The sequence below is a fragment of the Centroberyx affinis genome, unplaced genomic scaffold, assembly GCF_046629955.1.
Source record: "Centroberyx affinis isolate AG114_WGS23_722 - 3 ecotype Tasmania unplaced genomic scaffold, CSIRO-AGI_Caff_v1 ptg002584l_1, whole genome shotgun sequence".
In the NCBI taxonomy this organism is placed as follows: domain Eukaryota; kingdom Metazoa; phylum Chordata; class Actinopteri; order Beryciformes; family Berycidae; genus Centroberyx; species Centroberyx affinis.
Genome location: NW_027280789.1, coordinates 47702 through 67827, shown reverse-complemented (window position 1 = coordinate 67827; position 20126 = coordinate 47702). Strand labels below are relative to the sequence as shown.

General features: G+C 42.2%; 1 protein-coding gene across 3 annotated transcripts in view; it reads left to right on the top strand.

Moving 5' to 3' along the window:
- Positions 1-18696, top strand: part of jakmip3 (Janus kinase and microtubule interacting protein 3) — a 32475-nt gene extending 13779 nt beyond the window's left edge. For all 3 annotated transcript variants that reach the window (XM_071534581.1, XM_071534580.1, XM_071534579.1), the window contains exons 7-22: positions 1415-1552; positions 4438-4473; positions 4614-4691; positions 4987-5091; positions 7370-7498; positions 7695-7778; positions 8315-8377; positions 8861-8959; positions 10079-10177; positions 13028-13087; positions 14507-14572; positions 15312-15380; positions 15958-16035; positions 16646-16879; positions 17970-18035; positions 18646-18696. In XM_071534581.1, the coding sequence (XP_071390682.1) occupies positions 1415-1552; positions 4438-4473; positions 4614-4691; positions 4987-5091; positions 7370-7498; positions 7695-7778; positions 8315-8377; positions 8861-8959; positions 10079-10177; positions 13028-13087; positions 14507-14572; positions 15312-15380; positions 15958-16035; positions 16646-16879; positions 17970-18035; positions 18646-18696 (1455 nt within the window). The remainder of the gene's footprint in view (positions 1-1414; positions 1553-4437; positions 4474-4613; positions 4692-4986; positions 5092-7369; positions 7499-7694; positions 7779-8314; positions 8378-8860; positions 8960-10078; positions 10178-13027; positions 13088-14506; positions 14573-15311; positions 15381-15957; positions 16036-16645; positions 16880-17969; positions 18036-18645) is intronic.
- The last annotated feature ends 1430 nt before the right edge of the window (positions 18697-20126 follow it).

Here is a 20126-nt window from a genome sequence, read left to right as displayed (position 1 = left end):
CAACACAATGGTTACCATAGTGACGTGGGACCAGTGTTGTAGAATACGGGTGTGTTTCCCAATTAATAATGGAAGTCTCTATCTAACCACCAACGTATGAATCTTTGTTAGAGAAACTGCCAAGCTCATCGTGAGTTGCTCATCATGAGTTGCACATCACAATGTAATGAACACTGTTAGTGTTTGCTGTTAAAATGTTTCCAAAGACTAACTTCCACAGGCGAGGGCTGATTCCTAAACTCTTTTTGGGATGTTATTTTTGGTGGCAGAATCCATATTCAAGAATTCAGCACCACCTACAGTGGAACACAAAGAAACATTAGGCCAGATTAAAGGGGATGTGGCTAATCAGCATGGACACAGAAACTGGAGTAGGCTCTCTAAAAGGCATTACTAACTTCATTAATACACCTATAAACACAAAACTGCCTCGCCAATAGTAGTTGTAACTAAAAGATTCACTGAAAAAAATCTTTAATTCATACATAGATTTATTCACTAGTTACAAAATGATTATTTCCTGGTTGTATTAGTCGCCATTAAATTGCTTCTTACTGCAGCAACATAGCTGCAGTTGCAACTGATCAACTTTGCGATGTTGGTTGTAAACGTTCATTTTGAGGAACAGCAAAATGCTAACAATGGTTCTTCCAATGGAACAGTTTTGGGGAAAAGAGCTGATAGTTGGCTTATTATTGGAGCAGTCAGCTGTACATCAGCACCAGCTTTCACTTAGTCTGTTACTATGGTTACATCAGTGTTTATTATGATATGTATCTATAGGTCTTTTTCACAAACATGGCTGCCGTACTTCTGCAGGATATAGATCCGTTCTCACCATTGCCAGCAATGTTAAAAAGCAACTTTCTGTCGCCCATAACTCTGAGACACTTATTCTGAGTTTCAACATAATGTACAACACAATACAGCTGCTGTCACTGACAGATCTTTCTGTTACTGTTGTCAGACAACTGTGCAACTATAAAAAAAAAGATTTCATCGAGGGTCACAAAATGCTAACAGACCAGAAATTACCGTTAGCCTTGGTTAGCCAGTTAGCATTTTGTGACCCTCGATCACAGTTACTTGCGCAGTCATCTGACAAAACAGAAAGATCTGTCAGTGACAGCAGCTGGATTATGTTAAACATTATGAATAAGTGTCAGACACAGAGTTATGGGTGACAGAAAGTTTTAACATTGCTGGTGAGAACTGAGTTTCACCCTGCAGAAGTACGGCAGCCATATTTGTGAAAAGGGCCTAAGATAAGATAAGATATCACTTTATTAATCCCCTTGGGGAAATTCTATTAAACAGAAAGACAAAGTGGATCATTTAAACAGAAATTAAAATGACCACAGCCATTCTACCAGTCACCATGGTTACAGCACTGTTTATTATGGTCTGTTTTCAGAGGAGACCCAGCTCATTGAATGATCTGGACCGCAGCCATTCTACCAGTTACCATGGGTACAGCCAGGAAGAGAGAGAGATGGAATTTCTACGTCTTCAAGTTCTAGAACAACAGCACATCATAGATGACTTGTCAAAGGTAGTACTAATACCACTATTACTACTGCTTCTACTACTACTACTACTACTGCTGCTGCTGCTTCTACTACTACTAGTATTAGTGCAAATAATCAGGTTCTAGAGCAACAATGTATCATAGGTGACTTGTCAAAGGTTGTACTTCTTCCACTATTCTCCTAGCTGGTCTGCTGAACCACTCTCTCCTTCGAAGATGTGGCAGCTCACCTCATCTTCAACCCCAAATTCTGCCATGTTACCTCTCTCCTACCACCACTGGTACCCTACACCCAGTGCTTAATTTGTAAATGATGAGGTCCCCGGACACCAAGGGCTCTGTGTTCCTGTGAGTCTGTGTGGAGGGAAAAGGTTCCGGAGCATATCGAGACAACAAGCTCATTGGAAGCACAGTGGTGCTCAGTACACCCATACAGCTTACTGTAGACCAACAGCCTGAACATTACTACATGACCGACTATATGACCTTACAGCTCCGACTACTGGGGACCTATAACAATATTTGATTATTGCATAGGCTACGTAATGCTCATTTTGTCCAAACCTGCCCTTCAAGTAGTGGACTACAGATATAACTGCACTGTGCACAGGGTTAAATGCTCACATACTTGGCTGTGAGGTGTCCTAATCATACAAACACATCAAGGAAACTGCAATGGCTTCAACCATTTACCAGACAGATTCTGAGTAGTTACGCATCAGACAGATTCTGGCTCGAGTAGTTACGCATCAATATTCAATACAAATACTTTCATAGGATATTGATTTTGAATGTAGGAAACAATGTCAGCGAATAATGAAATGACAGCATACCTCCAGACCATGGACCAGACCTACACCCCCATACCTCCAGACCATGGTCCTTCACCCCCATACCAATAATAATCAATACATCTCCATAAACAACTGCAAATCCTCCACCGCCCCAGTCACCCATGGTGTCCCCCAGGGTTCAGTGCTTGGTCCCCTCCTCTTCATCCTGTACATCCTTCCTCTTGGTCAGATCCTCCGCCAACACGGCCTCTGTTTCCACCGCTACGCCGATGACACTCAACTCTACCTCTCCTCCAAGACCTTCACCTCAACCACCCACTCCACCCTCACCACCTGCCTTGCTGACATTAAATCATGGATGCAACAGAACTTTCTCAAACTCAACTGCAATAAATCTGAAGTCCTCATCATCGGCCCAAACTCCCTCACCCGCTCCGCCCAGACCTTCTCACTCAACATCGACGGCTCCATCGTCACCTCCTCCACCCAGGTCTGCAACCTCGGAATCATCCTTGACCCCACCCTCTTCTCCCTACCTCATGTCAACCAGGTCACAAAAACTGCCTTCTTCCACCTCAGGAACATTGCCCGCCTCCGGCCCTCCCTGTCCTTTGCCGCTGCCGAAACACTGGTCCATGTCTTCATAACTTCCAGACTCGACTACTGCAATAGCATCCTCTACGGCTCACCCAACAAAATCCTCAATAAACTTAAATACGTCCAGAACTCTGCTGCCCGCCTGCTCACCTCCACCCGCCGCAGAGATCACATCACCCCTGTCCTTCACAACCTCCACTGGCTCCCAGTCAAATACAGGATTGACTTTAAAATACTACTCATCACCTACAAGCCATAAACAACCTGGCCCCTCCCTACCTCTCCGACCTCCTCCCCCGCCACACCCCTACCCGATGCCTCAGGTCCGCAGCCGCAACCACTCTCAAGACCACCAGGACCAAGCTCCGGACCTGGGGTGACAGGGCCTTCTCAGTTGCTGCACCCTCCCTCTGGAACGCCCTCCCCACCCACATCCCACAGGCTAACACCCTGCCATCTTTCAAACAGGTCCTCAAAACCCACCTCTTCAAGCTCGCTTTCACCTGTTAACCTCCTTCCCTCTCTCTCCCTTCCCTCCATCTCATGATTCCTCTAGTTTTATCTACCTACTTTTATTCTTGTCTGTTATTTTTTTATTATAAATTTACCTATTAAATGATTTTACCCTGTATTTGAAACATCTTTGAGTACCTAGAAAAGCGCTATACAAGACTAATGTATTATTATTATTATTATACCTCCAGACCATGGACCAGACCTACACCCCCATACCTCTAGACCATTGTCTTACTCCCCCATACCTCCAGACCATGGACCAGACCTACACCACCATACCTCCAGACCATGGTCCTACTCCCCCATACCTCCAGACCATGGTCCTACTCCCCCATACCTCCAGACCATGGTCCTACTCCCCCATACGTCCAGACCATGGTCCTTCACCCCCATACCGCCAGACCATGGACCAGACCTACAACCCCATACCTCCAGACCATGGTCCTTCACCCCCATACCTTCAGCCCATGGTCCGGTCCTACACCCCCATTCCTCCAGACCATGGTCTGGTCCTATAGCCCCATACCTCCAGACCATGGTCCGGTCCTACACCCACATACTTCCAGACCGCCGTTTGAGAACATGCTAGATAAATTAATATCATGCATGGGACATATAACTATTTCTGGTTTAAAAAAAAATATGTTGTCCATAATAATTTATCTACATTTCAAGTGACAAGTGACAAAGTCACTGAAATGTTTAGGAGAATGTATTGATTACTTTTCTAAACAGTCAATCACCTCACCAACTTACCAATTAATTACTTTACATTAATTTTAATGAAGCAGAAGAGCTAATGCAAACAACCTCATTGAACAAACTGAGATTTTTTTAGTGTATGGAAACAATCTACCCAGTCAGCTGGATGAGGATTAGTGTATTAGTCATAGGATTAGTGTATTAATATTAAAACTGGATAAGAAGTGTCAGTTATATTGTGTATTATATTATTACATTGGATCAGAAAGTTGAATGATAAAATTAAGTTTCTTTCTTCAGGCTCTGGAGACAGCTGGTTATGTAAAGAGCGTTATAGTAAGTACTGAATATTATGATTACTGCAACTTGTACCACTACTGCCTCTGCTACCACTATTACTACTACTAGTAAAAGTGTTAGTACTATTAGTAAAACTACTGTTACTTGTGTTAGTACTAACAGTGTCTCTCTTCCAGGAGAGAGACATGTTGATGAGATACAGACGACAAGACTCTGTCACTGTCAGGAGGAAAAGAGGCTTCAGAGCCTGCAGGGTAAGACTGCCTGTCTGCCTGTCTGTCTCTCTGCCTATCTGTCTGTCTGCCTGCCTGCCTGTCTGTTTGTCTGTCTCTCTGTCTGTCTGCCTGTCTGTCTGCCTGCCTGTCTGTCTGTCGGTCGGCCTGTCTACCTGTCTGTCCTGGAGTTCTGATGTCCTGCAGGTTAATGATTTATTTCATAAATTATCATGAGCCACACCTGGTGTGTATCTACCTGACTCCAGGTGTGGCTCATGATAATTTATGAATTTATTATTTATGTATTTATGAATGTGTGTGTGTGTGTGTGTAGGTCATAGAGACGTTTTATGGTTATGATGAAGAAGCGTCTGTGGACTCAGATGGATCTTCTCTGTCCTTCCACACCGACCACACCCCCGACACCGAACCAGAGGAGGTACACACACACACACACACACACACACACACACACACACACATATTGTTTAGGGATCAAAGGCTTTAAACTAACAGTATTCCTGCTGGGTTGGATCTGTCCTGGAGGTGAGACGCTGGGGATTCTAGTAAAAAGCCCTTTAGCTGGCTAGGTGTTACACTGCCCTCTGGTGGTGTGGTCAGTGAACGCACCACTGGCCGATGATCCAGACCGGTGGAACGGTATTCAGTTAAAGTTTAAGATTGTCCTCTGTCTCTCTATCCTAACCCTGTAGGTTATTGACCGATATGGGTTTTTTAAGGCCAATACGATTCCGATATTTATAACTGAAGCTGCCGACAGCTGATATTTTGTGCCGATATTGAATATCTTCATATTTACTATGCAAAAATATAAACAAGAAACTATTACTAGGGCAAATCCCTTTTTGATGAGGGTTAATCCTAACCCTAACCCTAAGAAATGTTTGAATAAACAAAATGATAAAAGCCCTGCTGTCAACAAAAGCTTTTTTCTCTCTCCTTTTACCTTCATTGGTATTGTAAACAGTCTTAAGTCATATTTCTGACACAAACATATGCAGACAAAGTATATACTGTATGTCCTCATGTAAAATGTTTGAAAATAATAAACATTACTGAAATAATTATATTTTCAATAAACATGAAATAAATAAAATGTGCAAAGAAAAAAATGCTGCAACTGCAAAATAAAATGTCCTGAGAGCGACTGTCAACAGAAAGCTTTGTCTCTGTGTTAATTGGCTCATACAGTTATCTCTCCACCTACTGCCTGGGTTAGGGACTGCAGTCAGTGAGCCGTCACTCTTCATATTTTGTTGTGGGTCTAAACGTGTCTTTACGGTACTTACCCTGCCTTGAGTCAAAATAACTTTATTAGTCAAACATGGTGGAGCTACACGGTCGCGTGATGATCCGTCGAATACATTTTTTTCGGTTGAAAAACACTGTAATAAGTAGCGTGACTGAAAACTTTGTCGCTCCGCCATTGACGTCTGATATTGTGGCTAATCGGAGGCTGATATGGGCTCTGCCAGCACTTTACCATCTCATGAAGAACAAATGGCAACCAGCCTTCACTTGCACATAAACACGCTAGTATGAAAAGTATTATTTGATTGAGGTTTTAGGGTCATGCTAATGTTTATAGCTGATGGTGTGGCTGCTGAGCTACTGAACTCACTGCAGTTTAGCTAGCCATCGTTTAACTTTACATTATATTCTACCTGGACAGATTACTGTAAGGACTCGTGAGTTAAACTTCTATTGTCTGTGTATCTTTCATATCGGAGAGGAAAGACATGGACACACCGAAATCCGATATTCAAAAAAAGGCTGACATCGGCCCGATATGTGGGCAAACCGATATATCGGTCGAACCCTAGTCCCTACTGGTAGATGTCCCTACTGTAGGTCAGTTGTTGTCCCTTCTGTAGGTCAGTTGTTGTCAGTTGCTGACCTATCTCTCACCTCATTAGTTATTCAACAGCACTTGCAGGGGGCGGAGCTGAGTTTTAAAATGTGGCTTCACTTGAGGAGAAACTGAGCCGGTCCTCAGTGGCTCCTCCTGCTGGTTGTCATGGTTACCGACCCGGCCGGGCGGGTCCAGGATATCATGCGGTCGGTCCGCATGTCGAGGACTGGATCGCTGATTTGCTCATTTGTTTCTTTCCGTGGCTTCAGGTTTCTATTTGTCATTCTCTTTATTTTATGAGGCTGGTTGTGTTCGGTAGCTCACACACACACACACACACACACACACACACACACACACACACACACACACACACACACACACACACACACACACACACACACACAGTGTGAGGCTTACAAACTGGCTGGTTAACTGACTGACTGGTTAACTGGCTGGATAACTGTCTGGCTGGTTAACTGACTGACTGGTTAACTGACTGACTGGTTAACTGACTGGCTGGTTAACTGTCTGGCTGGTTAACTGACTGGCTGGTTAACTGACTGGTTAACTGTCTGACTGGTTAACTGACTGGCTGGTTGACTGACTGGTTAACTGACTGGCTGGTTAACTGACTGACTGGGTAACTGTCTGGTTAACTGACTGACTGGTTAACTGGCTGGTTAACTGACTGGCTGGTTAACTGACTGGTTAACTGACTGGCTGGTTAACTGACTGGTTAACTGACTGACTGGTTAACTGGCTGGTTAACTGACTGGCTGGTTAACTGACTGGCTGGTTAACTGACTGGCTGGTTAACTGACTGGTTAACTGACTGTTTTAGGGCTGTGCTCGTGAGGAGGCGGAGCTTCGGTACAGACAGCTGACTCAGGAGTACCAGGCGCTGCAGAGAGCCTACGCTCTGCTGCAGGAGACGGTGGGAGGAAGCTTCGACGCAGAGAAGGAGATCAAGGTAACAAACCGTCCCGTACCCACGAGGCCACAGGTCCGATCCCTGTCCAGGTGTCCCGTCTGTGGTCCGGGAGGGTCCCGTACCCATAAGGCCACAGGTCCGATCCCTGTCCAGGTGTCCCGTCTGTGGTCCAGGCTGCCTGAGGCGGGGCTTTGATCCTCGGTGGGGCAGCACTAATGTTTCTGTCTCTCTACAGACCAGAGAGCAGCTGCTCACTGAGATGAGTCGATATCAGACCAGAATCCAAGACCTGGAGTCAGCGCTAAACCAGCAAGGACTGGTAACACACACACACACACACACACACACACACACACACACACAGTACTGCCATTAGCCTATAGAAGATGGGTAGAGGAGGACAATTAAAGGAGAGATGGAGGAGAGATGAGAGGAAATTGAATTGAGTTAGAGAGGAGAGGAGAGGAGAGGAGAGGAGAGGAGAGGAGAGGAGAGGAGAGGTGGAAAGGTGGAGGAGAGATGTAGCAGAGGAAAGGTAGAATGACTAGATGAGAAAAGGATGGAAATATTATCTTTATTCTGATTGGTTCCAGGTTAGAATACTGATGAAAGAGGCGTATCTTCCTGCTGAACAGAGGAACAGAGGAACAATGAGAACCAGAGAGGTAGAACATACTGAAGAATGTAGAACATAAAATGGAGAGTATAGAACATAGAATATTTAACATAGACTAGACCTTTTTAGGGTTAGGGTTACTACTGACAGATCTGTTCCTAAAGGTCTCCCCCCCTCTCTCTCTCTCCCTCTCCCTCTCTCTCTCCCTCTCTCTCCCTCTCCCTCTCTCTCTCTCTCAGGATGTGAAGTGGGTGGAGGAGAAGCAGGCCTTGTATCAGAGGAACCAGGAACTGGTGGAGAAGGTAAAGCACTTGCTGTTCAACATGTCTTGTGATTTAAGAACATTTCAAGTTTATTTCTCACTTGATAGTGATGTGATAGATAATATGTAATATGTATCACATCACTTGCCTTTTGCAGGAAACTGAAAATTTCACTGTAAAAGATCTGAAACCAGATCAGCTTGTGTCTGGATCAGGCCAAGGCTTTTCCATCAAGTCTTCATTCGACACGATGTCACTCAATAGAAACTGGACCATATATCCAGTTCAGTTTTCTACTAGTTCCTATATGAGAGCTTTTTAAAATTAATTTCAGGCTCAGGTTTTTAGGTGTAAAAAAAAAAAGCTTTATGGATCTTATGGTGCAACATGTTGGTTCCAAAGGGAGGGGACAGAGTCATCGGAATTGAAGCCCTGGACGGTGTCTGTATAAAATATAAAAATAAGATTGTATTGCATATTTTGCTAATGTGATTTTACTGGATCTTTATTTTGCTATTGTAGGTGAGGCAGATGGAAGGAGAGGAGCTGAGACTGAAAAACGACATCCAGGATGCCAAAGACCAAAATGAACTGTTGGAGTTTAGAATCTTAGAACTAGAGGTAATGTCGTCCTAGAAGCTAATTAGAGGGAAGTAATACAGTAAAACCCAATGTTAACCGAGCATTAGCACCTTCAATTCAATTCAATTCAATTCAATTCAATTCAATTCAATTCAAGGAGCTTTATTGGCAGGACGTACATGTGCACATGTTGCCAAAGCATAGATTCAAACATAAATGAGATAGAAATAAAGTAAAATAAAATGAAATAAATTGCATATTAAATATATAGATTCATCACATAGAATATTTCTGGACAGTAACAACAATAACAGTGATGATTACAAAAACAGCAAAGTTAAAGAAGAGTTTACAGAGTTGATGTGTTTCTTAGATTATGGCATGACATCATCATGACATCATCATGACATTACATACTGATCACAGAGTTCTACTGTTTCAACATTTTCTCCAAGCAGGATACTACCACCAGCTAACTAGAGATCAGTAAAATTCAATGTTAGCGCCACCAGCTAAGAGTTACAGTGGACTTAGATGTCACATGGAGATCAAAATAGATTTATCAGCTGTACCCTTTGACCCCTAACTCCAATCTCCTTAAAGTCCTTAACCTAAACTATTTGAATCCTCATTTCAACTGGCTAGTGACTGAGCATACATTCTTCTTTCTTATTTAACAGGACTTGCTGACTAAGAACTAAGAACTGACTAAGAAACATTTTAATTTAACCAGGCTAGTGAACTAAGAACTCACTCTTATTTAACTAGAGTTGCTCATGCTTGTCTCTGTTTACTCATACACACTATGCAACAAAATGCAGTAAAATCCTTGCTTTAATTGATCTAATTAGAGTCACTTTAAATGTATTTCAGGTGAAGGTGTTTGTGTTGTTATAAAATGAATTACAACCCCCATTATAGCTGGAGTGCACATGAACACAACCAATATGTTTTATTTTTCCATTTATAATCTTCTAATCTAGGCAATAAAAAAGTAGTGCATTTAAAAGAGTGTGTAGAATGATGTCCACTGTATGTATGTGTGTACATGTACATGTGTGCATTGCTATGGATATAATGTCATGTCTGCATTGTTTTGTAAAGAAGAATGTCTGATCACTGCTTACAGTGTTTCCTCCAACCGTGTTTACTGTTTAGGAGAGAGAACGGCGTTCCCCTGCCATCAACTTCCAACAGCTGCATTTCCCAGAAGGCCTCAGTCCTCTGCAGCTCTACTGTGAGGCTGAGGGAGTCACTGTAAGTATACAAACTAGAACACTAACTAGAGTCCTACACTGTACCCTCAGTATGACATCAGTAGAACAGTAACTAGAACACCAACTACCTCCACACTACAGGCCAACCTGTTTGATTTCATTATGGGGAATTCTGTATTGGTCTTCATTTGTCTGTCACCACTGGTCCGATTTTTATCAACTTGAATTGACAGCGAATGTCACCGCTATGTTCTGGAATTTACACAATTACACTGGTTGGCTCAAGGGGGTGCTACAAATAAGGTAAAAAATTAACAAGCCATATCTCCCACACTGCAACTTTGACTGACATCAACTGTTTTTTATGTCCAACAATCCTTGCTCTACAAATTTGACTCCAGGACCATCAGTGTACTCAATATTGAATTTTCCACCATTTTGAATCCCTTGAAAAGTTTTTTTCTCCTAAAACCTTTTCATTTTTTGACCAGATCAGCACCAAACCTTGCATGTGTCCAAGCATACACACTTTATATATCTATATGTCAGGGGAGCAGAGACTAGGACCCAAATGCAAGACCGGCAGAGACAGAACTAGATAAAAGTAGAGCTTTAATAGCTGAAGTAATGCAGAGGAACAAAAAGAAGGCAGGCGATCCAAAAAGGGAAAAAAACAAAACAGGCCGACAGGCAAAAGGCAAAACAAAGATATCAAACCTGGCAGAATGGTCTAAGCAGACCAACACGAAACCCTGATGACAAGGCAGGTAACCCCACATGTAACAAACACAACAGGAACAAAGCGGGTAACTAAAACAGACGAACTGACAAAGGCTGCGGTCGAATAGTCAAAAAAATACGTCCTAACTCCTATTCCTAACCACTTTTCCTTGACCTTGTTGGAAAACATCATGAGGTCAAGGGACGATGTGAAGGAGAATTCATAAGGGCTTAGGAAAAGACAACCGCGGTGTAGAGAATCCGACTGCACTGACACTAGGCTACGTAATTATGCGACGGCGGATGTTAATGACGTGGGTCTGCCGTGTGAAACTACAATGCTCCGAAGATGGACGACTAAAAGCGCATCTTAGATCCTTCGCCCCCTGTGTTCTTACCGTGTTTCATGCAGGCAATATAAACGTGGACGACCCGGTGAAAAGTATTGCTTCATCACCAAGGTTGGAATTGAAATAAAAAGGAATATAGGCGACCAGTCACAAAAGTGAAACGAAATGGTTTTCACATTGAGAATGGTTGCTCACACTCACCCTCCTGTCCGCTCATATTTATCGACATGAATCCCAATTAGTTTGATTGTATGAAAATAATTGTTAAATTCATGCAAGATAGGCATAACATGTCAGGCCTACAAATCTACTACTGTACATATCATCATTCTTAAGTTTCAAACATGATGAAGAATTAAAAACATCATCTGGCTAAAAATGTCTCATATCCCTTTTTCCTGAAAGACAGACTTCTGTGTTATGGTCGATATGCTGATTATGATCTGATTGTAAGCCTATGTATATAACAGCTTAAGAACCACCACACAACTCAGTTAACACCTTGAAATGTTGACTTTATTGTGCTTTTAATTTGTTCTGGCTGATACAGGCCTTTATTACAGCAAGGCAAGGGTTTCAGCATCTGTGTAAAATTAATGAATGATATTCCTAAAGGCTGCAATACAACAATGCTCAGAATGAAATAACTAATGCAAACTGAGAATAGGTTACGCTACAACGTTAACTTCACTTTGATCAGTTTACAACAGCAACGTAATGTTTATAGTTCGCCTCTGGGTTTAACATGTTGTTGAAAGTTCAAAACATATTAGCAAGTTATGGCATAAGATGGAAAATGCTTAATAAGCAACGGTAACTTGCATGTTGATCTGCGTCTCTTGTCGGTCATGATCATTTGTTTTCGTGAACGGCCGAATGGTGCGTCGCAAGGAATTGTGGGGCGGCATTATCTCCTTTCCTTCCGTAAAGGATGGTCCAGTGTATCCTATGCTAAAGGAGCTAAGTAAGGAAGCATTGAAGCACCTTTCCTTAGCATTTAGAGAATTCGAACAGCTCTTATCATGGCTGCCACTTAGGTACTTCCGGGTCATTTCACTCAGTTAGGAACCTTCCTAAGCAAAAAGACTATTCGACCGCAGCCAAAGACTACAAAGAACCAAGACAAGATATACACACAGACTGATTACACATGAGGGACAGCTGGCTGGCAGGGGAGAGTCTGGGAGGTGATAGGTGGAAAGCAGGCTGGTGAAGGGGGAACAAGGTAACAGGGCGAATGGGCTGACGGAAGACAGGTGTGTGTAGCAGGAGGAGGGAAAGTCCGAGGACATCTGGTGGCTGGCAGGAGGATGGCAGGACTGGGGAGTGAAAAGACAGCCGGTCCCATGACACTATATATATAAATATATATATATATGTATACTATATACTCAAATTACTGTAGTTAATATATACTACCTACATATATAACATACACTATACTATATACATATAAACATACATACAGTATTTGATTTATTATTGCTGCTTGATTATAAATGTTACTGATTGGCTGAAAGGGTGATTGCATCATCTGGTCTGGTTTGGTTTAAGGTCACATACCAACATCACATATATTGTTCCTCCAGTCCTAACTTGAACACTAACTAGAACCCCTCTCTAGGGGGTAATCTAGGACCCCACAGTACCCCATACAAACTAGGACCCTACATTACACCCCCCATACTAATGATGTTCCAACAGCCATTACAACACACACAGTAACAAGAATGCCCAATCTGTCAGTTAGTTTATTGGTATGTCAAACAAGGAGTTAATTAGTTGGTTAGCTTAATGAATCATCTCTTTTCGTTCCGCAGGACATTGTGATAACTGAGTTGATGAAGAAGCTGGATATTCTGGGAGATAACGCCGTAAGTGTATGTTGCATTTCCTTTGTACATGAATGTGTCTACTAGGCACTATATTTCACCAATCTATGTATAGAGGAGTGCTATAGGATCTAAAACTCTACATACTAAATAGAACTCTAAACTACCTCCTCGATAGTAAGGAGGACCCTACACTATACCCTCAGTACTAACAAGGACCCTACACTATACCCTCAGTACTAACAAGGACCCTACACTATACCCTCTGTACTAACTAGAATTTAGAATTATAAACGAGGCGAGGATGAAAATCTTATTTTTTCCTTTATTGCATCTCCATTTACTCTGGAATGGTAATAGAGATAGGTTTACTTACAATGGATTCATATTCCTTAGCTTCTTACCTATCAAAGGAGACCAGAAATATGCATATAGGCCTCATGGTTGAGGAGCTATTCCTGATTTATTTGGGTTATATTATTTTAGGCGTTTTTTCCTAGGGCTAGGGCTAGGGCTTAACAGGCTAGGACCCTACACTATACCCATGTTCCCATGGAAATGGACTCTGAGTACTGCAGTCAGATTCATTATTATGACACCACCAAATTTGTTTTGGCCTATACTGTGGACAAAAAGATTTAGACTATGTAAAATGTAACATACATAATTGAATCAGGTGTGCAACTTATTTCTGTAGCATGACAATGTATCTATATAATGTATTTGTGCCTGTGTGTGTTTAAGACTTTTTGTGTTTATTATCAAATTGCCCATTTGACTAATGGCATAATAATGATGATGATGAAGATACTGACAAAAATGTCACTAATGTGGGAACAGCGAAATAATGCCAGAATCCAAACTGAAACTTAGCCCTTGCTAATTGCTTACAGTTGCTGGCATGCAGTGTTTTATTTCTTTGCATTTTTAATAAAATGTATAAAAAAGCTCAAATGCCATGCCTGTTATTATTCCTCTATGTTTTTCTATTAAATTATGGTAAAACACTTTGGCCATGTTGCAGTATGTTACCTGAAGCAAATAATACACACAGTCTTTGAGTTTGTTTATTTATGAACCGTTTTTTATTTTAAAAAGCATTGCATTTATTTCAGGTGTTGGGGGAAGACTTATCATCAGTTGGTGGCTTGTTGGCTTCTTAAAACCCGAAATCCACTCATCTTTCTAGTGTTCATGTATTAACATGTTGTTGACATGTGGTTGATATGTTATTTAAGTGTTAACATATTAATGTGTGTATGACCAGTTGTTGTTAATGGGCTGATGTATTAATATGGTTAAATGTTACATATTGCTTTGTACTTGATATGGTAATATGTTTACATGTTGACAAAGTTAGTCTGTCATTATGTTAACATGTTGACGTGTAGTTTCCATGTTAATGTGTTCACCTGTTTTTGATGTGTGGTTGACATGTTGTTGTTGTGTTTACACATTTTCCTCCAGAATCTGTCCAATGAAGAGCAGGTGGTTGTGATCCACGCCAGGACTGTCCTCACGCTGGCAGAGAAGGTAATGGACTGTCTATCTAACCATCTATCTAAGTGACCAGATAGCTACCCACCTAGGGTTAGGGTTAGTAAACTGTTTACTGTTGTGGAACGCGTATCTGGACTAGACGGTCTTGCTTGTTTGCCCAGAGGATTTGGGAACAGTCTGATACATCAGGCCAGGCGACGCTGAGCTCCACGTAGCTGGAGAGGGAGACAGGAGCGTTTCTGTTTACAAGCTACACCAAACACACTGAGATGACACTAAGGCTTCAAGCCCCGCCCCCTCAACCATGATTCGTGGTTTTCTATGACAACGTTTTTCAATGTCAACGCCCCTCTGCACAGAATCTGGATACATTGCTAGAAGTACTGGTAGTGAGACTGCTTCTACAGTAGCTGGTAAACTAGAGCATGGAGCTACTTCCCCATGTTGTATTAGCTTAGCATGTTGCATTAGTTCTTTGACTGACCAGCTACAGCCATGATCACACTCAGCGTGTAAGAAAATACAAATGAACAGCCACATCAGTAGGTCATTCAGGCCATCGATCTACAAACATCCCTACAGTGTCTATTACATTCCTGTCTATTTATCTGTCTCTGTTTACCTTGTTATGTAGCTGACTGACCGACTGCTGGTCCTCACACTGTTAGAGAAGGTGAGGCATGAATTACCAACCAGCTGACTAACCCCCTAACTGTCTGTCTGTCTGTCTGTCTGTCTACCTGTCTGTCTGTCTGTCCGTCTGTGTGATCAGTGGCTGGAGTCCATTGAAGTGACCAAGTCTGCTCTGCAGCAGAAGATGTTGGACATTGCGAGTGAGAAGGTAAACAAATAATAAATACCCTAATAAAAGCTTTGTTTTCAAAGTGTTGTTTGATCTCTATGTGATTAAATATTAGTGATATTACATCATATAGTGACAGGAAAGATCGGAGAGAGATTCTGATCAGAGAAAGTGAGAAGAAACATGGCTGTCAGATGCATTCTTTGGACCTGAAGACAAAATATCAGCAGATTTATTAAGGACTCAGTCAGATAGCAGATGGGACAAAAGGAGGATGACAGTCTGTGGTACGAATGAAGACTTCTTTATTACTACACAGTTGCTAAGAAGCCGGTTCACTTGTTACCATTTTGCTGCCGCTGCATGAACCGGCAGGTTGGCCCAGACCATTAAAGGAAGGTTGCTAGTTTTATTCCCAGCAGTGATAGGAGGATGGCTGGTATCTATCACCGTGGAAACCTGACAGAGCCGAACCCTCTAGTACCAGAGTGACCTCTGACCTCTGGTCATCACCAGAAAACACAGTTGCCAATGGAGCACACCCATCATCAGGTTTCTACAGTGACAAACTTTATGTGTGTATAAATCTGTGTGTGTGTGTGTGTGTGTGTTTCAGGACCTGTTCAGTAAACAGAAGGGTTACCTGGATGAAGAGCTGGATTACAGGAAACAGTCAATGGACCAGGCTCATAAGGTCAGTATTACTAACCAGCTACAGAACAAACGGACGGACGGAGGAACAAACGAACGAATGAACCCATCTAACTAACTGACTAACTAACGAACAACTAACTAACTAACTAACTAACCCTAACAACTAACTAACTACTGTCTGTGGACCAGGCTAATTTGGTAACACTCTAATTTCCTTGTTTGATCATACAGTACATGTAGAGGATGTTTCATCTTCTGGTAGCTCCAGGTAATCGTCCAGCACATGCTCACATGCTTGAGCGATTCCTTTGGTGTTCAATCAGCAACCTGTTCCAGCATTAATTACATGAGAGGACTACAGATACCATAGATGTCTCTCTCCCATGTAACAGGTCACAGGCTGACAGCCACATTTGGCAAAAACTTTGACCAAATGCTGTTGGTAAACGCAGTTTATCTCTGTATCTCAACACAAAGCAATTTTGGCTTTGCTGTCTCTGATCCAGATTTACTTGTTTCTACTTTCAGAAGTTAATGAACAGAAGTTCCCTCTACTGGCCACAAGAAATAACTGCAAAATGTCACCTTCCAATTTTCTGTCTCTTGCTCTTTCTCTCTCTCTCTGTCTGTCTCTCTGTCTTTCTGTCCAGAGGATCTTGGAGCTGGAAGCCATGTTGTTTGAGGCTCTGCAGCAGGAAGAAGGATCCAGCATGGAGGGCTGGAAGATAGAGGGGGGTCGTCTGTCTGAAGCACTGACAGAGGAAGAGAGGGAGGAGCTTAGAAGAGCAATGGACCAATGGAAAAGAGCAGTGATGGGCGAGCTAAGAGAGAGAGATGCCCAGATCCTCCGAGAGAGAATGGACTTACTGCAGCATGCACAACAGGTAAACCTTAAAAAACTTTCTCTACTGTGACTGTCCAATAAAGGAGAAATGCCAAAAAAAATCTTTGAAAAAAAAAAACAACAGGTCAGTAAACGCCCGTCCGTCAAGGATTGGCTGAACGCAGTGGAACCAGAGGTTTTATTTATTTTTCCTTGTGTTGCTGCTCTTTGTTTTCTACAATTTTCACCAAAGCTATCGCAGTAAATTCACACATCTGCTTCACAATCTGTATTCCCATTTTTCATAATGCTTCCACTATTACACACGTATATATGTATATATACTTTTACAACACTGTGTTGTATATACATATATTTATACATATATAGCAAGTATGTTTATACATACATATTTTCCTATATTTACTTATATCTACTTATCGATATATACAGCAAATGTTTCATATTTAGTAATCTGTATTTAAGTAAGCAGCTGAGTATCGTCTGTAACAATTAACAATCCATAAATGTTGGCAATGCATTTCTTTCCCCATACTCACCACTTTTATAGTCTCCTTAACATGTTGAAACTGTTACATCACTGCACAACTGCATCTATTCTATTTTATTGCTTTTATTCCCTCTGCCAAGAAGGAAATGTTTTCACCTGCGTCTGTGTGTGCGTCCGTCAGCAGGATCTCTACCGGTTGTGTTAGGGTTAGGGTTAGGTACGGTTGGGTTTGGATTTACACAAAACGTGGTATGAAGGTTGGTTATGGCCCAAGGAAGAACTGATTAACTTTTCATGTGGATTGGCCAAAGGGGGCGTGGCTTATCACCAAAAGGTGGCTGTCAGACATGGAGGAGGTCTGAGCTCTACTGGGCACATTTTCTAGATTTATGATTTCTACTACTATTTTGTTCATTTATTTATTGTTTTTATATTTGAGTTGTCTGTTATCTTTTCCCTTTTGAAAACTGTTACTTTTGCTGCTAGAACAACTTAATTTCACCATGGGGATCAATAAAGTTTAATTTTACCATCTAATTTTGTTTGTCTTGTTCTCTGCTAAGTACTTTAAGAGCTATTTTGAGAAATTAATTGCTAATTCGGTGTGTGTGTGTGTGTGTGTGTGCCTGTGTCTTTCTAGAGGAACAAGGAGTTGGAGGAATGGATAGAAGCACAGAAACGACAGATCAAAGAGCTAGAAGAGAAGGTAAGGATAGATAGAAAGAGGAGAAAAAAATGAAGACAGAAAATGTTAGAAAACAAAGCAAGTTCTCGTCTGTCAGGACCAGAGGCATATACACACACGGTTAGTCCAATGATAGACTGTCAGTCTGGACCAGAGCCATATACACACACGGTTAGTCCAATGATAGACTGTCAGTCTGGACCAGAGCCATATACACACACAGTTAGTCCAATGATAGACTGTCAGTCTGGACCAGAGCCATATACACACACAGTTAGTCCAATGATAGACTGTCAGACTGGACCAGAGCCATATACACACACAGTTAGTCCAATGATAGATAAAGAGAAAGAGGTAGAATCTGCACAGTATTGATCACTGTTCCTGATGATCTGTGAGATTGAAACATAGAATTATTGTGAGCTATCAGAACAGTGTGTGGATTCGACCTCTTTCTCTCTGTTAACAATGTCCTCTGTAACATCACCATGGCAACGTTCTAAAGGTCAGCTGTTACTATAGTAACAGCCATGGTTGCCATACAAACTCTATAGATGTAGGGTTCTGATCAGAATAGTGAAATCATGTTTGACCTTTGACCTGCTGACTCTCTTTTCTTTTCTTTCCACAGTTTCTATTTTTATTTTTATTCTTCTCTTTAGCCTTCATCCTGTGGTCCTAACAGCAGGCTGGTGAGTAGCATAGCAACATAGCAACAGGGTTTGCTGCATAGCAACAGGGTTTACTGCATAGTAACAGGGTTTACTGCATAGCAACAGGGTTTGCTGCATAGCAACAGGGTTTACTGCATAGTAACAGGATTTGCTGCATAGCAACAGGGTTTACTGCATAGTAACAGGGTTTACTGCATAGCAACAGGGTTTACTGCATAGTAACAGGGATTACTGCATAGCAACAGGGAATACTGCATAGCAACAGTATTTACTGCATAGCAGCAGGGTTTACTGCATAGCAACAGTGTTTACTGCATGGTAAGAGGGTTTACTGCATAGCAACCATATTTACTGCATAACAACAACATCTACAGTTTGCTGCATAAGAACATTAAACACACTGCAGTACCTGCTGGTTAGTAATACAATGTGACAGTATAGATCATATTGTATCAGGTGATTTTATATGTGAACATATATGTAGCACATTATATAATATTATATAATATGATGGAACCCTTAAGTGTTATTGTATTATCTGCTGCTGTCCACAGGCCTCCAGAGTCCAGCAGGGATTGGAACTAGCAACTGTCCGGTCCAGGAAGAGGAGGAGGAGGAAGGGGGGGGTGGGGGGGGGTAGAGGGGAGGGTGGTTGGGGGGGGGGACCAGCAACTCCTCTGTTGAATCTGTTCCAGCTCGGTTGACTGAGGCAGAACACAGAGCCAGAGCCATACATGAACACAGTTTGGCCACAGCAACGGTCAGCCATGTTGCTCCAACACAGCTGCACGCCTCAGTCAGTCACCCAATGAGAGAAGAGCCAGGCTGTCAGCTGACTCTCCACTGTGCTGCCTCAGAGACAGTTTGAGTGATGGATGGTTGACATCTCCATGGCAACAACATAACAGTGGGGTTCAGACACATGAAAAACGTCACCTAAAACATGCTAAACTAGCCGACTGTTAGCTGCTGTTCCTGGGTTAGCTAGCTGCTAGCTGCTAACCAGGTGACAAACACGCACCGGCCTCAGCTAGCTAGCTGGACAACAGTGGTGCTGGACTTCATACAGTCAGCTAAGCTAGCTGGACTTCCTACAAAAGTTAATTAATCTAGATTGACTGTATACAGTTAACTAGGGCAGTTGACTTCATATAGAAGTTGACTGAGCCAGTTGGTCTATTTACAGTTAAGAAGTGAGATGCACTTTGTACAAAGAGAGTTTTTGACCTTAACTGCTCCCTGTTGGTTTCCTACCATCACTCCTCTGGATCCAGACTCCTTTGTTAAGAGTTTGGGTGTTTTCAGTGGCAGCCATGCTCCACAGTCCTGCTCTGTGGTTGTTGCTATAGTAACCAGTGATGTTGTCCATGTCACCATGGTGATCGTAGGGAGTCCATTTACAGCCAGCGGTTCTAGAGAAGACCATAGTACCACCTGG